This window comes from Notolepis coatsorum (genome assembly GCF_963971535.1).
Source record: "Notolepis coatsorum genome assembly, chromosome: 13".
Lineage (NCBI taxonomy): Eukaryota > Metazoa > Chordata > Actinopteri > Aulopiformes > Paralepididae > Notolepis > Notolepis coatsorum.
In genome coordinates, this window is record NC_140177.1 from 83706340 (window position 1) to 83730354 (window position 24015).

Genomic DNA, 24015 nt, shown 5'->3' on the forward strand with positions numbered 1-24015 from the left:
GGAATATGACTGTAATACAAAAAGTTCAGTTTGTCAGGTACATGCAACACAGATTACAGTGTTTACATCTGTCTGCTTGAGAAAATACCATGTTCTGCAATAAAAATTATTGAAGTGAGATGAACAGACTTTGTTTTATTAGACAAAGTTTCACTTTGCAGTTGAAAAAAGGTAATAAATCGCAATATTAATATAGCAATACTCAGCATATCGCAATATATTTAGTATCGCAATACTATCATATCGTGACTCAAGTATCGTGATAGTATCGTATTGTGAGGCCTCTGGTGATTCCCACCCCAGTCATTTATAGGCTATAATTCCTAAAGATGCATCGTTGTCAGAACCATACCTTGATCCTGCCATGGTGTTTGGCTGAGCCCAGTGCCGTTGAGACCTCCTTCAGTCTACCAGCCGACAAGTCAATTTTAAAGTGCCTGTAAAAGTGTCCCTTCAGCCCTTTCATGAACCTTTTCACCTCCTCGATATCAACACAGCCATCCTCCTCAGTTCTCTCCCCCTCCCCTATCCTGCCACCTCCCTCCTCTTCACCTCCTCTCCCCTCCTTCACGCTCCTCCATAGCTGCCATGCGTCCTTCGGATGGACAGCATAGGTGACTTCAATTGGCGGCTGAACCGGGAGAGTCCAGACCAGTTTGAGCTGCTTGATGCTGGACCTGGAGTGGCAGTCAATCGCCAAAGCCGCCAACCACTGCAAATTGGTCGAGTTGATCTCCAGGGGCCCAAAGCTGCAGTCAAAGGTCAACTGGAACCAGGATTTGACCAGGGAGGTGTAGGCCTCTGCCCCATTGCTGCAGAAGAGAGGCAGGCAGACAAAGCTCTTGTGGAGGGAGCGAAGGCTGTCCTGTTTGCCGTTGACACATGTCAACCAGCCGCTCCACACCACCTTTTGGGGCGTGTCCTGCCCGGCAAATGGAAGCTTAGAATGAATCTGTGGAAGAGAGGAAGGGAACTGTAACCAATTATCGGGTCGATAATTATCGGGCCGATATCAGCAATTATGACGTCATCCCGATAAACCCGGTAAAATTATTGATAGCTCCGATTTTTTTGTAGGGATGCTTGATATTGGCTTTTTTACCGATATTGTCCAACTCTTAATTTCCGATACCGATATCAACCGATACCGATATATGTAGGGTTCCCCCCCCCCAAAAATGGAATAATTTCAGGTAATTAACATTACATATCTCTTGTTGTGGAATTAACACAACATTATGCATACTTTTGACAATAAATTAAATCTGAATTTGTTCTTACTTGCTTGCCTGGGTAAATAAAGGTTTTTTGGGAAAACCGATAGCGATATTTTCCGATATCACATTTGAATGCCGGTATCGGCCGATAATATCGGACATCCCTAATTATAATATATAATAACTCTGAGAGCACAGATTATGAGTCGAGTTAACGATGAACGTATTATATGCTGCCGATAGCTGATCGCGTTAACTCAACTCATAATCCTATATCAATATCATAATAATTGACGCTATAAATTCACGCTACGCCATTTTTTTTTTCAGAATTGCTGCATTGAGTAAATAGGCAAGATGGTGGTGCGGCATAGGCGCCTGCCTTATTGACATTTTCTTTGCTGGAGCTTCCAGGAAGTGTATTGGCACATTCAAAAGTTCTGATTGGTTGAAATTGCCTTCATGTTTGCCACCTACTGCCACCTACTGCTTTGGCAGTGTACTACATCAGTGTGCTCGGGTGACAAAAACGAAAAAAAAAAACGAAAGTGTGACTCGAGGCGCACGACGTCGCGGCGAAACGCATATGACAATGATACGAAAATGAAACGAAAGGTGTAACCGCACCCTTAGACACACGCATACACACACACCCAGCTCCTCTCACTCACACACAGCAAACAAAAGACCTAGAAGTCCCTCTGATCTGATCCTCCTCTCCTCTCCTCTCCTCTCCCCCTACAGCTGTTGGAGATGGTGGAGCCTAGTGAGTGGATCCACATCACCCTCCTGGACCAGGTTAACAGCCCCATCAGAACCACAGTGCTGGGGCAGAGGCTGCTACTTTTAAAACATTATCTTTACATTTAAACTTGCATTATTTAATTTGTTTATTATGATTGATTATTGTATTTGTTATTAAAATACATTTGATTAAGAAAGTAGCTTAATTAAGATCCAAATTCAAATGTTTCATGAGTCCTTATTTAAATTTGCTATGGGATCATGTTAAGGCAGAGGGAGGGTGACATTCACAGGTGTGCAGACTTGAGCATGTGAGGTAAAACATGCACGGGAGCCCTGAAAATGAGCCACGCCCACAGGAAGCAGAGATGGAGGGTGTGACAGGAATAATCGTTAGATTAGTCGACTAATCGAAAAGATAATCGACAGATTAGTCGACTACCAAAATAATCGTTAGTTGCAGCCCTATTATCCTTGATAACAATATTCTTGTTTCTATTGAAACAGACTTAACCTCTTAACACTTTAATCGCCGAAGACGCTGTTCAGCGTCTTTCCCCGCCATGATTATTCTGCCGAAGACGCTGGACAGCGTCTTTGATATCAATATTTCAAAAATCTGTGATCGAAATCATATTTCTCCCCCGGAGACATTATATGTACTGGTGAGCCCCTCTCAATTCTCCAACGGTTCAAGAGCGTCATCTGGTGGCCGATCGGCCGCTCGCCCAAACAGGAAGTGATGCGGATGAAGTGGTGCTCACCCATATTTCGTCCGGGCACTCGCTATCATTAGCAGGACTCCATCTTGACACAATGGATGTCGATCGGTTACCAATAACTCGATAAACAACATGATTTGGACGTATATACTATTATACAACCTGGAAATGGATCGGATATTTCGACATCCCATAATAGAAAAATGTCTGTTCCACGCTCATCTCCCAACGGCGCGAGGAAGCTACGGTGAGTTTCAGCGTTATTTTTTAATGTCTTCGATACTAACTGCTCTAATGATCATATCACCCACACTAGATGAATGATATAACGTTGCCCACGGAATTATAAACGACCCCCCCCCCCCCCCCCATCCGGTCAACATCAGATCATACGTAGTAACTCCTAGAAGCACGTCCAGTTGACATTTTTTATCTTGCACAGATTCCTACCAAACTGTATTTGATCATCAATATAATGCATTTAGGGCTATAAATCAAGTTCTGGAGAAAGCTGCAGAAAACGATAAAAACATACTTATACTTTAGACCGTATTTTAGTATGAATATGTGAATGAAAAAGTATAACGTTGCTACACCCTGAACAATAGATATAGGACGTTGAATGGGCCATAGTAATGTCAATTTAGCAATACAATTTAAAAAGTTATAGCCCTGCAAAGAAGGGGAACTTCTCCATGTTAAATAGGGCTGGCGAGGGATGGTAAATTATGAATTTAACCCCGGCGATCAAAGTGTTAACAGGCAAAAGTGGCCATTTGGAACTTGAACTTTAGGACTGCATACTTTTTTTGCTTAGCTTTATACCACATGCATGAGCCTGGTCTCTTTTGAAAGATAACATTTTGAAGTTACTAATGCAAAAAAGGATAACTTTTAGTGCTTTTAGTCAGCTAAATGACTAAATGTATAGAGTAACAGAGGTTTGAACTTGTGTACTCACATTTTTCTTTATTGGTTGAAAGATTCCATATTCCATTATTCCAGCATAGAGGTATGAGCTGGAAAACACAGCGGTTCCATAGCCTGAAATCTTATGTAGTACACGTCCACATTTTATAAAAATCCATTCAGAAATGTGTTTGAGAGAGGTTTTAGTAAATTGACGCCAAAAAAGTTGTTCTGAAATCTGAGTCACAACAACTCATGTTCGCTCGTCAACTTTCACCTACTTCCTATATTGGCACCCCCCCCCCACGTGGGGCATCGTTGGCAGTGGACACTCGTTGGCTACAACGCTGACCAATCATTTTCGCCATCAGCGGTATTTGTTTAGTTCTCGAGCGTATCCTGTCCGACGTGGTCATCTGACACGCGGCACGTAAAAAGACCCTCGCCTGACATATCGTCATGCAACTCGAAAGCCAAGTCACAGAATTGGTAGAGTGAGGTGGCGTTCGAACCGCGGCAAATAGATGTTTCGAACGGTATATTATATGTTCGACGAAAAATGCAGCCCGAGCCAGTAGACGCTCGCAAAGTGCCGCGGCGTGCGTGATGAACATTTGTGTTTACCTGTATGAAGACAGTCTCTGCGTCGTCACCTGTCTCTGCCATCCCCGGGACCACAGAGAAGGACACCTTGAAGCTGGTCTCCAGTCCTACCTCCACAGCCAGGCCTTGCTGCCTCTCAGCCACGATGAACACAGACAGCTGCCTGGAGTAGGCCTTCAGCTGGGTGTGCCTGAAGCCATAGAGCGGCGTGACGTACGACAGCTGCCACTCCCTCTTCAACAGCAAGGCCAGCTGCTCCGGGTCGACCTTCTCCTGCGGAGGAGAGAAGAAGAGAACAACATGAGGGAATGAAGAGGAAATGGTAGAGGAGTTTTTAACAGAGCAGGTAGGATGATGTTGGACAGGGTAGGGTGGAGAGGAGGATTCAAGATACATGTAGTGAAATGAAGGTGGCCTTGCCCGCCTTGATTGTGCAAAAAGACATGATACAAAGTAATAAGAATGAAATACAATGCTAAGCTTTGCTAAGCAAGCAATGCTAAGAATGAAAGGTAATGAGTACTATATACAATAATATACAGTTACGTTTTTTAAAGTGACCTTTTTTGTAGTGTATTTGTGTGTGAGAGTGCAAGTGAGGATGTGTGGTGTATGTTCATGTGTGCTTGTGTGTGGAGAGGAATGGAGAGAGAGAACAATTCAACATGACTCAAGAAAGACACTAGAATGTGTTCCAAGTAAGAATGGGCACGAGTGAACTGGGCATGCTACAGCCACCTCAACAAGCCCCCCCCCTACTGATTGAACTGTGAACGCTACACAGACACTGACTGCTGCTGTGACTTCATTGTCACCTCCACTACCATTATTTGCAACAATGCATAGTGCACCTTATAGCCTTCTACCACTACACTGTGAACTGAATGTGCAATACTGTTACTATGTCAGTAGTTTAAGTCTATATTTTGTGCTTCTGTGTGAAGGGGGGACTAGCAAAGTATGGTTTTCATTGTACAGTGTAACAATGAAGAAACCCAGTCCCATTGCCAAAAGAAAGTCTAACATGCCTATTGATTATACTATGGAACTATGCACTAGTATGAATGCATTATGTGGACCACAACGGCCCCCAAACAGCATTGCCAAATTCAACCGGTCCATGCCCCTTGATGTGAGCTCCAGGGCCCTCATTTATCAACGTTGCGTACGCACAGATATGTGCTTAACCCGTGCGTACGATCATTTCTAAGCAAAGTGTGGGACTTATCAATTTGAACTTGTGCTTGACTTTGTGCTTATATCTATGCACAGCTCGGAGCATGCGTAGCTGACGCCCGGTGGTAGAATATCGTTACTGCAGACGGACGGCATATGCGCTCCTCAGTTTCATGCATGTTTCAATGCGGAAATAAGCTTCCGTGCATTACTCCCGACACTGGCGCGTGTTCTGAATGAACCGCAATTCATTATAGTTCATTGTGAAATAGCGATAGTAGTCTAATTATTGTCAAACCCTAAATAGCATGTGGAATAGGTATTTCCGAATGAATTCAGCCTGGTTCATAGTGTTATTATAGGAATACTTCTCCGGTGTGCGCTCAGATGTTTTCAGAGATATAGGGCATGTCTATTTGCAGAGAGAGAGAACAAAATAATATTGAGTAGAGTTCGCTACCCGAGACACATTCTCCTTGATTTGTACCGCAATTTGAGACCCACATTGGAGCGTGGAGCAAAACGCAGTGTTGGATGTCTAATTTCCCCAACCCCACCAACTACATACAATATCCATATATCAATAACAGGAGGCCAAGAGAGGATTTTACGCCAGGTTACCCAACATCATCGGAGCAATATATAGACTGTACCCATATAGCTTTCAATGCTCCATCAATAAACAAATCCAGTAATGTGAACGGGATTCCACTCGGTCAATGTACAGATAATCTGCGATGCGCATTTTGGCTGATAATGTTCCGGTGGCCGGAGTCTCATTCAGGCCTAATTGTATTTAATTCAATTGTAATGTTATTACTGGGGTATATAAAACATCACTTAAATGCAGATCAGGGTTATCCACTGAAGCCATAATGACTCTGACCAGAACCACGGGCTCATGATGACGAGCGCACATAATAGGCATTGTAGAGCGCAGAGTTGGCCTGCTGAAATTGATTTAATTTCAGTCATTACAGTGCTTAATGTCGGGTCAGCTTGTCATTTATTTCTGTCAATGTGCTGGTTCTGTAGCAGGACTGGGTCAGTCAACATCCTTGGCTCCCGGCGCACCGAAGATAGTCTACACCAGGGGTGGCCAACCAGTCAGAGACTAAGAGCCACAAAAATTACTGTGGTACCACAAAGAGCCACACCATATACCAGCGTTTCTCAACCTTTTTTTTCAGTCACGGCACCCTTCATGTGTTTATAGGTCTCACCCTCTGGCCTCTGAAGTTGCTAATGTCTTTTTTATTTGGGCCTCACAGGGTTAAAAGTACCCTGTGAGACCCACGGTTGCAAAATTACAAAATCACTTTTAGCCATTTAAAAAAATAATGTTTATTTAAAGAATTTTAAAGGGGAACTGTTTTACTATTTTTTTCACTATTTGGGCACTTTTACACAATTCCTGTGAGTCTATGGAACACCTAGGTTTTTTTCAAAAAAAAAAAATGCATTGTTTTGTATTTCTAATCAAGTACTAAAAACCGCATTTTTCTACCTCAAGATTTTAAGCCGTTTTGAGGCTGGGCTCCAACCACTGTGTGGCCTGGTGCCAACTGCCACATCAACTGCCACATTATTATGCAGCTGAGAAATCTCTGACATCACAGATATGCACATTTTCAGATGACTCAGTTCAGTGAGGGTGAATATTGTGAGAGGAGAATTGGAAGAATGCGCCAATATGAGAATTAGAGACATAGATCCTATTAATATAAGTCCACATAGCTAAGAAACAATGGTAAACACTGACAAAGGCCATTTATAAGATAGTTCCCCTTTAAGCACATGTATAGTCAATTGGTCCTGTTGTTCAGACTTGCAATGCTATTTGATAGTAAATGTGTTTATATGTCCCACCCTCTGGCCTCTGAAGTTGCTAATGTCTTTTTAATTTGGGCCTCACAGTGTTAACCTCTTAAGCCCGAGATATACAGTAAAAGTGTATATTTTCAGCATTACGTTTGTTTACCAATTATTTTAACTGTTATTAGTGAAATATAAGATTATAGAAATCTCAGGGCATTGAGTCGGAAACCGGCGCATATTGACAGGAGGAAGTGGCACATCCAAAAGTGAGTGTAGTCTTTTGAAGAAAGAGACTCAGGGCTTTCAAATTTAGAAAAACTACCCTACCCAGCTCACACCAGCCCCTGTCAATCATCTGACTTCTGGATTTACTTTTTAATTTCTCTTATTTTTTGGGATTATCTCCCACAAACCTGAACGTTATTGCCATAAAACGGAACGCAGTTAGTTTCTCTACCTTTCTGTGAACGTCTTGCAAAAAACGGTGTTGCAATATGATGAAAAATTGTGGAGAAATTTACATTATAAAAAAGATGGCAGAATTCAGTACTGTATCTACAAAACCTTCTGTTTAATCATCTTCTCTTTATTCATTTGCTTAGATTTTTCAGGTCTGGTCAATTTTAGCATGGTGTTATTCACAGTCAAAGATATATATTTTTTTAAATAGAATTGATATTCTCCTTTGGTTCATTACAATTTACTCAAGCCTAGTAACAGACACACTATTTCTGACACTGATCCATATATGTCCCTAGATTCAGATACCAAGAACATGCAAATGGACCATTTAAAAAAAAATTGTAAATGTTTATTCTACATCATTATGGAATGAGTGACATAAAAAAAAAAGTTAAAAAAAAAAAAAGTTAATTTTTTTTTTTTTTTTTATGGATGGAAGAGCCGCACATTGACGGGCAAAGAGCCGCATGCGGCTCGCAAGCCGCGGGTTGGCCACCCCTGGTCTACACGCTCCCTCCTCCTCAGCGGAGTTGTCTGTGAACTTGGCAACTTCATTGGATTTAGTTATTCTCTAAAAATATCTATAATCATACGATTAAATATTGTTTAAAATAAAACGCTAAATACTATTATTCTGTGTGTCATGTTTCCAAATAAGATTGTTCACAACGGGAAATGCTGTATATGTTCAATTTGTTGGTTGGACCTCGGTGATCAATCTCGCTCTCGGTGAAGTCTCTCAGAGTTCGCTCGGGTTAGACCATTATTTCACATCCCATGGGGGTGTTTCATGACCATATATGGATAATCGGGGCGGTTCTGGTATGCAAATACTTAAAACCATGCACAAGCTCCAGCGTAGGATCAAAGTGATATTTATCAAGACAGGTGTGCGTACGACCCGTGTACGCACGTGTGATAAAACCCGTTTTTTTTGTGCGTGCACACATTCTAAATTCTGTGCTTACGAACGAAAGTAGAAGACTTTCTAAGAACTGTTGATAAATGAGGGCCCAGGTATTGACAATGCAGATGCTACAAGTACATACCCTACCACATGGCCCCTAATGGACACCACAACCTAGCGTGTAGATAGGTAGTGTAGGATATTGTGAATATCATAAAGAACGTACTCAGTCCACTGAGGTCCGGTTAATAAGGTTTATTAGCCAGATAGATAGAATATATACAAGATAGTTAGATACATGGCTGAGGCTTCCGCCACAGGTGATCAGCTGAAATTATCCAGGTAGAGAAGAAGGAATCTTGTGGGGAGGGGGACTTTATAGTAAAAAAAAGAAAGGGGGGGGGAGCCCCATATGATAGGTCAAATTAGTGTGGGGGGGGGGGGGGGGTGGACACAGGATAGGGGACAATGGGGATGGGAGGGGTAGACATTTGATGTCCACGACAGTTTGGTACTTTTCTCTTATTAATGTGAAATAAAACTTCTTGGCTTGGGTGTAACAATCACATAGTAATCCAAAATGTTAAACAATGTGATGGTAATCTGATGGTTAATTTGCTTAATAAAAGTCCATTGAAATCTTTAGCTTTGAAAGAAAAGCTTAAAATAGAAATATTTACATACGCAATTCGTGATTTGATTGACTGGATTAAGGTCTGCATGTTCTTTTGATATCAGAGATGTGGGTATAGATATCACCCTTTTCTTTAATTAATAATAGTCTGATTTAACCACTCCAATACCTATATCAATGAGTGATCCTCAACTCTGATATCAAACATCACCGAGTCTCTCTATTAGAAAGTGAGAGCCAGCATATCAGCATGGTTATCAAGTGGGCACCTCCCTTCACTGGCGTTTCATCAAGTTATGCCCACAGCACCTCGGGAATGCTCAACTCTCCTCCATGCTAGCTCAAGCTCTCATTACTTTCTTCCTTGGTTTACTCACAGTAATATCACGGCGGGGCCTTGAAGCTCTTCTGCTGGTGCTCTGGGAACGTGCATCTTCTGCAGCGATGCTGCGGTACGACCGCCTGTAGCTCTTCCTTTGCTCTGGGGTCTTCGTCGTGCTAAAGAGGAAGACACACACCCCTTATATCCATGTATTTATTTATTTTGTGTGTGTACAAATTGTTGGGTAATTTTGTAGTATTTGGTTTCATGTCATTCACTTTCAGTTGCAGTGCAGGTTGTTGCACTAAAATGCTCCTAATATTTGAAGAGAATACTGTATTATGGTAATGTGTACATTCGACATGTCAGGGCTCGACATTAAGGCTTGTATATTTTCCCTAACGGACTTTCACTTCCGCGTTCGGGATGCGCGATCTTGGCCACTGACGTTTCTCTCAGCGCCAATCGTGTGACGCCTATTTCTGCCTCTAACAGCCTGCTAGCTAGCTAACGCCTAGTTCTATCACTGGTTAAGCTTGGCGACTCTTTCGAAGTTGGTTAAGGTTAGAGTTTGGAATCAGGGCTGGTGGTCTATCGCCGTGCTCTAAGACAAACTCTAACCTTAACCAACTTCGAAAGAGTCGCCAAGCTTAACCAGTGATAGAACTAGGCGCCACGCGATTGGCGCTGAGAGAAACGTCAGTGGCCAATCAGATCGCGCATCCCGAACGCGGAAGTGAAAGTCCGTTAGGGAAAATATACATGCATCCGCCGTCCGGGACGCGTGTATGCTTTTACCAACCCCAGTTGTGTTTCCGGGTTCCCGTGATTGGCCACTGACGCACACGCGTACGCCCCCCTCGCTATGAGTGACGCCCCACGCTATGAGTTTACAGCTGTTTCCGCGCTACACGACTGTGTTGACAGAGCTCTCATATTTGCGAATGCATAAACTATATCTTAAATTATGGCTATGTGTCTAATATGGCCGTCGCTTATTAATGACTTGTTTGCAGTCAACAACCATTAAGCCGTGTTGGGCAAGTTACTCAGGAAGTATAGGAGTTGCGGAAAGCAGGATGAGAGAGCATAGATTTCAGTGTGTATCATTTAATCATTTATCATTTAACATTTGAAAGACATACACACATTGGGGGATATCTTCGATGACTATGGTCTCCGCAGTCTTTGAGATATATCCAACAGATTTGACCTGTCCTCACCAGTTCCACTTTTTTCTTCTATTTACAAATAAGAGCAGCTTTGAAGGCTCACGGAGTCCCATTAGATGTTCCACTTGAGCACCACATGTTTCACAAATTCTTTTATGACAAGGAGACGTCGAGAGGCTTCGTCTCTGACATGGGGTTGGGGGGGGGGGGGGGGGGGGGGGGGAGAGCGAGCGCGAGCCCATGTATTGTATTTATTATTTTTATGTCATTTAGTCTACTTTCATTCTGATTTAATTACTGGACTGTCATTATTGTTATTATTATTTCTGTTATTGTCCTGTGATTAATAAAAAAATCCGTAAAAATGAACCGATTAAAAAACAATCCGTTTCGACAATGTTGACTGCAAACAAGTCATTGATAAGCGACGGCCATATTAGACACATAGCCATAATTTAAGATATAGTTTATGCATTCGCAAATATGAGAGCTCTGTCAACACAGTCGTGTAGCGCGGAAACAGCTGTTCACTCATAGCGAGGGGCGTCACTCATAGCGAGGGGGGCGTACGCGTGTGCGTCAGTGGCCAATCACGGGAACCCGGAAACACAACTGGGTTGGTAAAAGCATACACGCGTCCGGGACAAGTAAAAAATAATTGTTGGACAAGCATAATACAATTTAACTTGTCCGAACGGACAAGTAAAAAAGAATATATATATATATATATATATATATATATATATTCCCCAAACGAATAGTAACGTTATTCCATCTGATCAGAAAGTGCCTGTCTCACACTGGAAACTCTCAATCTCTGTACGTCAATATTACTTGTTCCCCGGACAAACGGTGAGCGTCTTCTGAGTGCTCGGCTGCTCGCTTAGTAGTTGACAGTGGCACGAGACCCGCGAAAATATCAGAATGTTTAATAAAAGTTCCTGTGATACTGGCCATTCTCTCAGTCAAGGGAGCACTTGGAAACATGCTGCGATATTTGAAGAGGATAACGTTAAATACAACAGAAGAGGATGGAGAACAGACACAGACTGACCAACAGGGAACTGCATCCAACCCTAGTACAACCCTCGAGTCTAAGGTAAGGACGCATTAAAATCACAGAGGTGTAATGTTAGTCTATTGGAACTGTATACAGTAGTCAGCTGCTAGTTAGTATTCTAGCTTGATAGATCGGTGTCCAGCGTACAACTGTGTTTGTCTTGACTTCCGGACCTAGTGTGACGCACTTGTGATCACTCAAATACGGCATCCAAGAGGCTCAAACGCAAACCCAATACTAGGGATGCTCGATATTGTCCAACTCTTAATTTCCGATACCGATATCAACCGATACCGATATATGCAGGGTCCCCCCCCTCCCAAAAAACTGAATAATTTCAGGTAATTAACATTACATATCTCTTGTTGTGGAATTAACACAACATTATGCATACTTTTTACAATAAATAAAACCAGAATTTGTTCTTACTTGCTTGCCTGGGTAAATAAAGGTTATAGAAATGTAAAAAAAATTAAAAAAATAAAATAAAAAATTTGAAAACTGATACCGATATTTTCCGATATCACATTTTAATGCCAATATCGGCCGATAATATCAGTAGGCCGATAATATCGGACATCCCTACCCTACCCAATACATCACAGTGTCTGTTGTATGACTACGCTGCCACCGAAAATGCCAGTTTGGATTTCTGTACTTTTCACTACATGTTTTATTACTTCATACCCCATCAGTCCTTAAAAGAATAGAGTTGCAAATATCCATAATAATCTTCAAGACATCATTAACACTAACAATATTTTTTTTTTTTTTTTTTATTTGTATGTCATAATGATTGTGAAATATTTCCACCTGGGAGCCTTTTCACTAAATCAATTTATTTTCTCTTTCTCTACAGAAACAAAGACTGAAGGCAACTGACTGAGATTTGATGCTCGCTCTCTCATTCATCATCACTCTCTCTCACACACAGGGCTAGATCCACAAAGAATGGATTGCACGGAGCAAGTTGCACCCTTACTTACAATTCATTATGAATTGAAAATGGGGGACCCTGATGTAAACCAGACGAAAGTCTTTCTCTGGTCTGCATCCCCTTAACAAGTGTGTATTGAGCCGTACTGTATTGTACCCATTCTGCAATCTGTTAATAAAATGTTCATTCAATCTGCGCGGTGATTGATTGAATGAAAATTGTATTAACAGATTGCAGAATGGGTACAATACAGTACGGCTCAATACACACAATTGTTAAGGGGAAGCAGACCAGAGAAAGACTTTCGTCTCGTTTACATCAGGGTCCCCCATCTTCAATTCATAATGAATTTTAAGTAAGGGTGCAACTTGCTCTGTGCAATCCATTCTTTGTGGATCTAGCCCACAGTATTACTCTGACAATAATATAAGAAAGGTGTTACGTGGGCGGCTACGTAGCGTAGTGGGCAAGGCGCTCGCCACGAATGCGGAGACGCTGGGCTCGCCTGTTCGAGCCCAGCGCTCCACATTGCTTTCAGTTTAGCTGGTCGTTCATACTAATACACATTGGCCGTATTAGGGGGTGGGAAACTGATGGGTGGGGATCGGGCGTTGTGGACAGCGACTCCTACAGGTCGGTTGGTGCGCCTGCGCAGTAGAATCAGAAAGTGTCGGGGGCAGCGTGAGCCTCGAGAGATCGAGCTGCGCAGGTGAAAAGATGCGAAATTGTTACCTCAAGTACCGGAGGGGACTTGTGCTATGTATGACTTAGTCCACATTGCAGCCGGCTTGTGGGAGGCAAGAAACAGCGTTCGTGACAGGGGAGGGTTGAATTGGATGATACGAAATTGGGATGGGAGAAAATATAGAAAATGGGAGAAAAAAGTGGATAAAAAAAAAAAATAAGAAAGGTGTTACAATATTGTTATTGTTTTGTTGTTACCTGTTGATCTAATGTGCCTATTGTTAAAATAAATTATTTCAAATAAAAATACAATTATTTCTTTGAATAGTGTTTTTTATGGCAATAACAACTATACCGTAATAACAACTATGTAAGGGATAATGTATAGCTACGAGGTCATTGTCGCAAAATAATTGACTGACACTGTGTTCTAAATAGGGGTGGGAATCACCAGTTTCATCACGATACGATACGATATCGATTCTTTGGACAACGATACGATATTATCCGATATCACACAGTCTGCCACGATACGATACGATACGATTCGATTCAGGTGCCTGCGATCTATATGAGACGATATTATATGCCCAATGCCCATTTAACACAATCAGTAACATTTAAATCAACAAAAAAAAGGCAATGGAAATATCATTTGACATTTTTATTTTTGAGCTCTTTCAGACATTTAAATGAAAAACAATCTATTGTTTTTAATACAAATAGACCTCCTGTTCACTGTTTTTGGTTTGTTTCTTTTTTTTCCTCGATATTAATAACCTATTCACTGTCACAGAGCTGTATTTTGGCTGTTAGTGGGGCTATCCCGAGAATACACCCTCCTTCCCAGTCCCCACTTCTCTCTGCCTATGGCTCTGGGTTAGCTTGTTAGCTTACGCTAATGTAACGTTATCTTCGATCTTTAACGCGACGTGGGCATAATGGAGTGGCGAGGATTGCAAAGCAGGTTAGATGCATTGGACCCGTTGCGGAATAAAACAGCAGGGACATGTTTTGGGTCACAGAATAGGCACAATAGTCTTGCTCGGCTCTGGGTTAGCTTGTTAGCTTACGGCGCTAACGTAACGTTATCTTCTATCTTTAACGCGACATGGGCATAATGGAGTGGCGAGGATTGCAAAGCAGGTTAGATGCATTGGACCCGTTGCGGAATAAAACAGCAGGGACATGTTTTGGGTCACAGAATAGGCACAATAGTCTTGCTCGGCTCTGGGTTAGCTTGTTAGCTTACGGCGCTAACGTAACGTTATCTTCTATCTTTAACGCGACATGGGCATAATGGAGTGGCGAGGATTGCAAAGCAGGTTAGATGCATTGGACCCGTTGCGGAATAAAACAGCAGGGACATGTTTTGGGTCACAGAATAGGCACAATAGTCTTGCTCTAGTGACGCTCTGTGTGCTGTTGATGTTAAACGGAGTTTCACAACACTGGGCGCGGGGCGATGACGTCGCCGGATTTTCAAAATAAGAGTATCGCAATATGAATCGATCTTTTTACGTGGCATCGATCCTATTTGATTATTGATAATAGATCGATATGGATCGATGCATCGTCCCACCCCTAGTTCTAAACGCAGTGAAGGTCAATTATTTTGCGACAATGACCGAGTATAGCTATACATTATCCCGCTTATTACAGGGCTAACTTACTAACAATATACATAATTCATTTTACACCATCAAATGCAGACGCGGTTGTTCTGTTGCTCCTCTGGCGTTGGAGGAAATATCACAATGGGCTTGATTGCACCTGATGCAGTGCAGCTGTGCATATGGTAAAGCTGAGTCTATTTAGGTTTGAATCTCGCAGTGTCAACAACGTATACATTATCCCGCTTATTACAGGGCTAACTTACCAACAATATAATTAATTTTACACCATCGACAAGACGAGATCAAATGCATGGTGTACTGTCGAGACCTGCCTCGGACAGGCGCTGCACAGCCGTGCTCCGCAGGCTGTGGTTGGTATAACGCTGCGAGAGTCCGGCTGCAAGGCTATCTTTCCCCGTTGCCCCTAACAGCGGTCATTATTGCACGTTGCCCCTAGCAGCGGTGAATTATCGAGAAATAATTCACCGCTGCTAGGGGCAACGCAGCGCTATTGACCAATCACAATCAAGCATTTTGGCGAATTTTTAAACGCCATGTAATAAACCGTAATAACAACTATAGGCATAGACCAGGGTTTAACCCCTGGTCGTCAAGAGAGGGGAGATGAGGAAGATGAGCTGGTGCTGATGGGGAGTGAAGATGAGCTGGAGGACTGATCATACAGTAACAGTATATACCCCACACACAAACACTGTGTTTAAGTTATTAAATCATAAGAATTGTCCAAATCTCTTGTCGGTTTTATAAAATTTTAATAGGCCTTTATTTTCACAAGTTTCGGACAAGTAAGTTTAGCTTTCGGACAAGTAAAATATCAAAAAGTGAATGTCAAGCCCTGCATGTTAAGCCATACTTGGAGATTGAGGATTACACTTTAGGTGCCTAGAATTCATACTGAACTTGGCAAATGTGCCTTTGGTTTATGTGACTGCAGGGGACATTGAAATTAGGTGCACTAGTGTCCATGGGTAGATTTAAAGCACTGGGCCCCGTTCCCCACACCTGGTTCAACTTAAGTTTATATTCCCATACCCATGCTGATTGGTCCTTGTGACTGCGCGATGGTGCTGGAAGGAGTGAGAGAGAGCGGGTGGCGATCGGACATGAAGGGGAGTGAGCGGTGGTGGAAGGCGAACAATGCATGTTATAGGCTGGGAGAGTGGCGTCCTCGTGATTGGCCCCGGCCCCCGGCCAGTGGAAGACTGTCCAGGGTTTTGGGTAAATCGAGATGGGAGCGAATGGAATGAGGACTTGCGTCAGGAGGGACGCGAGTCGCCGGGTGCGAGCCCAGTGTTCCCTCGGGGTGCGACGTGTGGAGAGAGAAGTGAGGTGACAAGAGACTTCAGCCAAGGAAAAGGAGACGGATAGTGACAGTATGGAGTGTAGTGAGGGAGAGGGGAGCGGGGGAGAAGGGTGGACGAAGGTGGAGAAGAAGAGTAGGGTAAGTGAGGGGAAAGGGAGTAAGAGGAAGAAAGAGAGGGGAGATAGCTTGAGTGGGTCAGAGGATGAGGGCAGAGGGAAGGATTTTGTAGAAGGGTTGAATGTAGTGGTGCGATTTGAGGGAGAAGACGGAGTTAGGGAAATAGAGCCGAGACAGCTGTCAGGAATCATTAAAGCGCAGTTAGGAGAGGTAAGGTACGCAAGGATGTTAGGGGATGGGAACTTGTTTATAGGATGTGTAAGTGTAGTGCAGATAGAGGTAAAGGGGTCCAGAAGATGGCGGTATTGTAACGTTACGACCGTGTCAAGCTAGAGGAGGCATAGATATCTATATCTATGAGAGGAGGTGGCGGTAATGCACCCAGAAGGATGTGCCAACCATAGATATATATAGAACACTAGATAGCTTAAGGCGGAGTCACCAGCGTCACTGAACCGCCGCCATCTTGGGAGGGTCAGCCTTGAGTGAGAGTGAGTGAGCTGCACAGACAGAAATACTCATAACTCGCTGAAATATTGACGGATTTACAAACGGGTTGGTTTGCTATAAACATCAAAGATGTAGTTATGATACTGCATAATTATTTTAAAGTTTTTTTTTTTTTTTTTTTTAACAAACCGCTTGAATCATAGCCACGTTAATAATGCTTGTAATAAACCAAACAGTTTGTAAATCCGTCAATATTTCAGCGAGTTATGAGTATTTTTGTCTGTGCAGCTCACTCACTCTCACTCAAGGCTGACCCTCCCAAGATGGCGGCGGTTCAGTGACGTCGCTCTCCATTGGCCGGCAGCGCGGGCAAGCTATCTAGTGTTCTATATATATCTATGGTGCCAACAGCCAATAAAATTCAAAAGAAGAAGAAGAAGAAGAAGATTGGTCCTTGTGTGAGTGTATTGGTTTCATTGCAGCCTTGCCTAAACAGTAAACACCAGCTGGTGATTTCACTAATTGGCTCACCTCTTCAACTAACTCACCTGGTGCAATGTGTAGTTCAAATGAAAACTTGGCCCAAGATGTAATGAGTTTGAGACCCCTGGCCTATCCGAATGAATTAATGAATTAACTTTATTTAACAGATTGCAGAATGGGTACAATACAGTACGGCTCAATACACACAATTGTTAAGGGGATGCAAACCAGAGAAAGACCTTTGTCTTGTTTACATCAGGGTCCCCCATTTTCAAATTCATCCCTTGCAATACAAACGCGTTTTTACTTTAAATTACTAAGTACATTTCAAAGTAGAACCTTTAACTTTTACTCAAGTGTTTTTAGCCAGATACTACTTTTAAGAGTACGATTTTGAGACGGCACCCATACTTTCACTTAAGTATAATTGCTGGGTACTTTTTACACCCCTGATCAAGTTATTGACGATACCGTTACATGCCCGTTCATTTCTATTTAGGAGAGAAGGTATTTCTACAATTAAATACCTTCAGTAGGAGTAGCTACCAGACAAATAACTAGCAACATTATTTCACTCAAACGCAAACTTGCAGCTAACTAACAATGGTATTGCAATGGCCGTGTTGGGGCTTGTTTGCATTGTTGCTACGGGTGTACACGTTTGATTCGGTGCTATTCAACTTCAGTTAAACACATCTATGATGTGCATTGATGAATACCAATTGCACTAACGCTATTTCAAATGAATATTGGTCAATCTAGAAATAAAAAGGTTACCTTTTTCCACTTTCCATGACTTGAGCATGTAATCAAATCGGCTAACGTTGATCATGTGACCGGAAGACTATTTTGAACATCGCGCTTTCCCATAAACCCACGGGGCCCGACTAGACGATCACCGCATCATTCAACAGCACAGCGCCCTTTGACTTTACAATCCACTGACAATGAATGAATGAATGAAAACTTTATTAACAGATTGCAGAATGGGTACAGTGCAGTACAGCGCAATACATACAATTGTTAAGGGGATGCAGACCAGAGAAAGACTTTCGACTTGTTTACATCAGGGTCCCCCATTTTCAATTCATCGTAACATATATGACATACATGACATACAGATAGACAGTACTGCTACATCTATACATTTATGACATACCAGATTTGCAATTACAGTACTGTATTTGTGATACAAAAAGAGTCCAGAAAGAAAAGAGTATATACATTAGGCGTAGAAACTGTACATTGGATTGGGTAGGTGGGGGGGGGACTGTACATTGGAGGTGGTTGGGGGGGGGGGGTTGGGTAGGAGTGGGGGGGGGGGGGGGGGTGGGTAGGAGTGGGGGGGGGGGGTTGGGTAGGAGTGGGGGGGGGGGGGGGTTGGGTAGGAGGGGTGGGTGGGGACTGTACATTGGAGGTGGTTGGGTGGGTGGGGGGGGGGGGGGGGTAGGAGGGGTGGGTGGGTAGGAGGGGTGGGTGGGGGACACTGTACAACTGTACAAACATCACTGTACATTGGATTATTGACAAGACCATACTTGGTAATTTACTGTACATTGGAGGGGGTTGTGTTCGGTCATTTACAGGGGCCAGTTTCGAGTTGCAGTCTCCCTTAGGTGTTTTTTGAGAGTGTTTTTGAAAGTGGGTAGTGATTCACATTCCTTTACAGCTTTGGGTAGGGCGTTCCACATTGATGTGGCATAATTGCGAAACGTGTTTAGTCCCTTGTTTGAGCCGAATCTGGGTTTAACATGATTTGTGGAGCTCCCTCTGGTGTTGTGATCGTGGTATTCACTGACCTTTGGGAAGTATTTAGTCATGTACATGGGTACCTTGGTCGTGTAGTGTATCTTGTAGACCAGGCCCATTGCAAGTTGCTGTACTCTGTCGTCTACTCTAAGCCATCCTAGGTTGTCAAAGTGGGCAGGGGTGAGGTGGGTTCTAGGAGTAAGGTCAAGCAGTAGTCTGACCAGTTTGTTTTGAGATGTTTGTAATTTTGTTTTTAGCGCCTTTGAGGTGCTTTGGTACCATGAGGTGCAAGCATAGTCGTAGTACCCTTGAATGAGTGCTCCTGCTAGAGTCTTCAGGGTATTCTTGTTTACCAGTGAGGAGATCCGGTACAAGAAACGAGTTCGTTGGTTGACTTTTTTTATTACATTGGATGCCATTTTGTCACAGGAAAGATTTGCCTCAAGGATGGAACCCAGGTAGGTAATATCTTCTTTCCTTGTGACAATATTGTCACCCACTGTAACTGAGAAGCCGTCGGTCTTGCTGAGTTTGTTATTTGAACCGAAGAGAATGGACTCTGTTTTGCCCATGTGTAATGATAGTTTGTTATCAGCGAGCCATATGCAGATTTTGCTTAGTTCTGAGCTGAGGGTTTTTTCAACCTGTAATTTGTTCTTGTCAGAGACCAGCAGGGCTGAGTCGTCCGCAAACAGGAACAAGTTGCAGTCACAAGCTGACGACATGTCATTTGCATAAATTAGGAACAGTAGCGGACCTAGTATGCTTCCTTGTGGAACACCACAGTTTACTGTGAGGGGGGGGGATAGGGTACCGTTTACCTCCACCATCTGCTCTCTCCCCTCCAGGTAGGATTGCATCCAGCTCACTGATAGACTATCAAAACCAATTGCTTTTAGCTTGTCAATCAGAATGGTGTGATTGACAGTGTCGAAGGCCTTTTGTAGGTCCAGCATGACCATGCCGCAGTATTTGCCCGCGTCCACCTCTTGTTTGATGTGGTCGTTTAAATAGAGAAGGCATGTGTCAGTGGAGTGGGATGTTCTGAAGCCAGATTGGAATTCGTAGATTAGATTTTTTTCCGCAAGGTATTTTTCGACCTGTTCGTATACAATTTTTTCCATGACTTTCGAGATGGAGGTAAGGATAGAAACAGGGCGGTAGTTGCCTGGGTCTAATTTACTGCCTTTTTTGTGCAGAGGGGTCACTCTCGCAATTTTGAAGTCCTTGGGGACGTGTCCCTGTTTTATAGAGAGGTTTATTATGTGTGTGATGACTGGGGTGATGGCGGCTGCTGAGTCTCTGAGGAATTTGGAGGGGATGTTGTCATGGCCAGTGGCCTTGTTAGGTTGGAGGGCGCTCAGTTTTTTGAGTACCTCATCTGTTGTTACCATTTCCAGTTTGAAGTCGTCTTTGTGGACCCCTAGGTTTTTGTAGTAAGCTACTATGTGTTCTACCCCATAATGCCCTGAGTGGGAGGGTAGTTTGTTTACCAGTGTTGTGGCTATGTTTGTGAAGAAACTATTTAAGTAATTGGCTACATCCAGCTTTTCTGTGATGAGCGTGTTGTCCGTCTTTATGTTTATGTTTGAGAATCTGGTTTTAAGTTTTTTACTGCAGCCTAGTTGGTTATTGAGTAATTTCCAAAGTTCACGCGGTTTGTTTTTGTTTTCCTCGGTTTTGTCATTGATGAATTTTTTCTTTGCTGTTTTGATCATGGAGTTTACATCATTTCTTAGTCTGTTTCTTTGCAGTTTGAGTTCAGTCACGTGGGCTTGGAGTTCACTGCTCGTGCTTATGTTAAGCTTTGACTGACTTTTACGAAACTCAGAGCATTTTTTGTCTCTGGTTTTCATAGCGGTCAGTATTTCAGCGTGCATCCACGGCTCAGCGCGATTTTTTACCCTGGTGGTTCTTAGGGGGGCCATGTTGTTTAGTATCGTTGAAAATTTGGTTTTGAAGCCAAGCCATGTTTCTTCAACCAGTGTACCATTGAGCTCATCTGACCAGTCCAGACCCTCCAGTTCAAGGTTAAAGGCCTCGCTAGAGTAGGTTTTTAGGTCTCTAGATGTGACTGTTTTGTGACAGCCAGCCTTTTGTTTTAGCTTTTTGCGGGTACAGAATATCATATAATGATCACTTAACCCGCATGCTATAACCCCTTTATTGGCGATCTTGGACTTGTCAGAGGTCAGGATGAGGTCAATGGTAGTCTGAGTTGACTCACACACACGTGTGGGTTGTGTGATTAGTTGGCTGAGGCCGTGCAGATCACAAAACCTATTGTAGGATTTGAAGACGGGTGCATCTTTTTGTTGCATATCCGTGTTCCAATCCCCAATAAGAATCATTTCTGTATCCTCAACTCCAGCTAAGCACTCATCCAACACGTCATAAAAGCCATTTTGGTCTGGCGGTCTGTAAATTGTGCCGACTAGAACAGATTTAGCCCTTTCAATAGAATTTCGACAAAAACAGTTTCAATAGCCTCATGATCTAGGTCTGTACGGTTAATAAATTTGGTGTCTTGATGGATGTACATACAGACACCTCCTCCATGCCTGTTCCTGTCATTGCGGACTAAAGAATAGTTCTCTAATTCAATTTCCGGGTCTGTTACTGATGGGTCCAGTTTGGTTTCTGAGAAACATAGTATATTTACCTTTCCGCTACTGAAATGATTTCTTATTTCTGCCAGTTTGTGCCTGAGGCTATTTACATTAAGATGAAAGATTGTAGTCCGTTTTTCTCTGCTGTGTCGTCTATATCATTGAGATATAGGTAGGATTCTTCTTCTGTGGGAAGGGGGGGGGCTCTGTGATGTCCGGAGGGGGGGTGGGGGATCCTAGTCCGTGTGGTTGATCTTGTTCATTGATGTTAGGAGGGGGTGGGGATGATCCTTTGTCCTCTGCTGGTGAAAGGAGGGGGGGTGGGGGGATCCTTTGATCAAGGTGGGTGTCCCGCGACGGGAGGGGGGTGGGGCTGTGTTGTTATTATTTGGACCGTGTGTGGGGGGGGGGGGGTGTTCATCTGCTGGCGTCGCCTGGTGGTGGAATTCCGTGGGGGGCATGATCCAGGGGCTGTGTTGATTCCATCCCGCCGGCTCCCTGCTGTGGAGACGTCTCGTCCTCCCGTGTGTTCCTTTGCGGCGGCGCGTGCGTGTTGATTGCTCCGGCCTCGGGTGGAAAGTAGGCATCCGAAGCCATCGTTGCATCCTGTAGTGCCAGACCCAGTCGTCGCGTCTGGTTCGCGTCCTGACGGGGGTCCTGACTTGGCTGGGTCCGGGGTTGACAATGTTTTGTTGTTGTTGAGAAGGATGTTGTTGTCGTTGTTGATCGCGACGGCAGTCATCACTGCTCCGGTGACGGGTGGAATGTATGCACCCGACGCCGGTGTTAGGATGTTGGTGTCGTTGAAAGGGATGTTGTTGTTATTATTGTTGATCGCGACGGTAGCCGTCACTATTTGTGGGAGCCTCTGATTCAACACTTTCTGTTGTAGTCGTGTAGTCGGGCCCGGGTTTAATTTAATATCTCCCGCAGACACAGCACGAATACAATCATATAGACAGGAGGAAGTCATGCATTAGCCGATGCTTCACTCGTATAATAAATAACACAACACAGGTTTCTTAACCAAATATTTAAGATATTCCCACTCGATTACTTTGGTCGTAACTGAGAATTAACGTCACTGGGCACAACGTGACTGATCTGTAAACCAAGAGATCGGCATTGTTATGGTTACTGCATAGGATGAGTCCATCCCCGTAGAGAGAAAGCTGTGGATATACAACACGGAACCATACACAAATAAACGATGTTTGCCAAAATGCAATATGGACCAAAGTGACAGATGCCAGTTTAGTCTCCACAATAAGTTCGGACTCTTAACGTATTTGGTGAATAATCCTGGCCATACAGATCTAGGTACTATAGATGGACTACACTTGTTACTACCGATACGTACCTTGCTTTCTGTAAGTAAATCACACACGTGTGTTGCAAACATAAAGGTGACGTTAGCTACAAGGTTAACGTTAGATGCCAACTGAATCCATAACATGGTGAAATCAATGAACATTGCTGAGTGTTAATGCGAACATGGCAAGTAAAAGCAGAATGCTGGTGCAGAGGATGAGGGGAGCATACTACTGTTACACCCTTTGGCGTCGCAGCACAATAGCAGCTTCAAGTCAAGGACATCTGCTGATCAACACCAAGCAACTACAACTGAGCCGCTCCTTTGGTCTCAACACACAGCTCACAGGCGCCGCCACTACAGGTATTTATACTTTTGGAGACCGCAGAATATATATATATATATATAAAACACTTATCAAACACACATACTCGTTTGGTGTGTGTACTGTGCAGACTTAAACCTACAACATATTAACACAGCCAGAGCCCAAGAATATCATCATACACCGAATATGACTGAGTTTCAGTGTAAAGCCTAGCTCCCCTTTCGTGACGACTGTGATGCATTGCACGCCAACAAGGTTGGGCCAAGTGAATCCACTCGGCCCAACCTTGGCGTGCATCACAGTAACGAAAGGGGCTATGAATGAATTAATGAATGAATGAAAACGTTATTTAACAAATTGCAAATGTAACCCGATGGTTTAGCTTGCGTTGTGTTCTGGTGTACTGTCAAGAATCAGGCCGGACTGGATCTCAGGTTGTTTATTCACCCTCTCTGTGAAAACCCAAATACACACAGGCATCAATGTCTGGTCTTATCCTTTTTGGCCACAAGATGGCGCCTTGGTTCTCTTAACAACCAGAGAGAAACTCTCATTTTAATTCACATTGAAATAGCAATTGGAGTTTATAATACACTAACTCAATACCAAAAATAATACAATATGGGTCACTCATCCATCTGTTAAAACAGATACAAAATA

General features: G+C 43.2%; 2 protein-coding genes across 2 annotated transcripts in view; one reads left to right on the plus strand and one right to left on the minus strand.

Annotated features, from left to right (window-relative positions):
• Positions 1-18186, minus strand: part of cenpl (centromere protein L) — a 48093-nt gene extending 29907 nt beyond the window's left edge. The window contains exons 1-4 of the mRNA XM_084327554.1: positions 18135-18186; positions 9570-9690; positions 4217-4468; positions 353-952 (exon numbers count right to left, since the gene is read on the minus strand). Coding sequence (XP_084183680.1) covers positions 353-952; positions 4217-4468; positions 9570-9690; positions 18135-18151 — 990 coding nt within the window. The 5' untranslated portion in view covers positions 18152-18186. The remainder of the gene's footprint in view (positions 1-352; positions 953-4216; positions 4469-9569; positions 9691-18134) is intronic.
• A 4700-nt stretch (positions 18187-22886) lies between these two features.
• dars2 (aspartyl-tRNA synthetase 2, mitochondrial) overlaps positions 22887-24015 on the plus strand; it is a 116490-nt gene continuing 115361 nt past the window's right edge. The window contains exon 1 of the mRNA XM_084327421.1: positions 22887-23390. Within this exon, the coding sequence (XP_084183547.1) occupies positions 23210-23390 (181 nt within the window). The 5' untranslated portion in view covers positions 22887-23209. The remainder of the gene's footprint in view (positions 23391-24015) is intronic.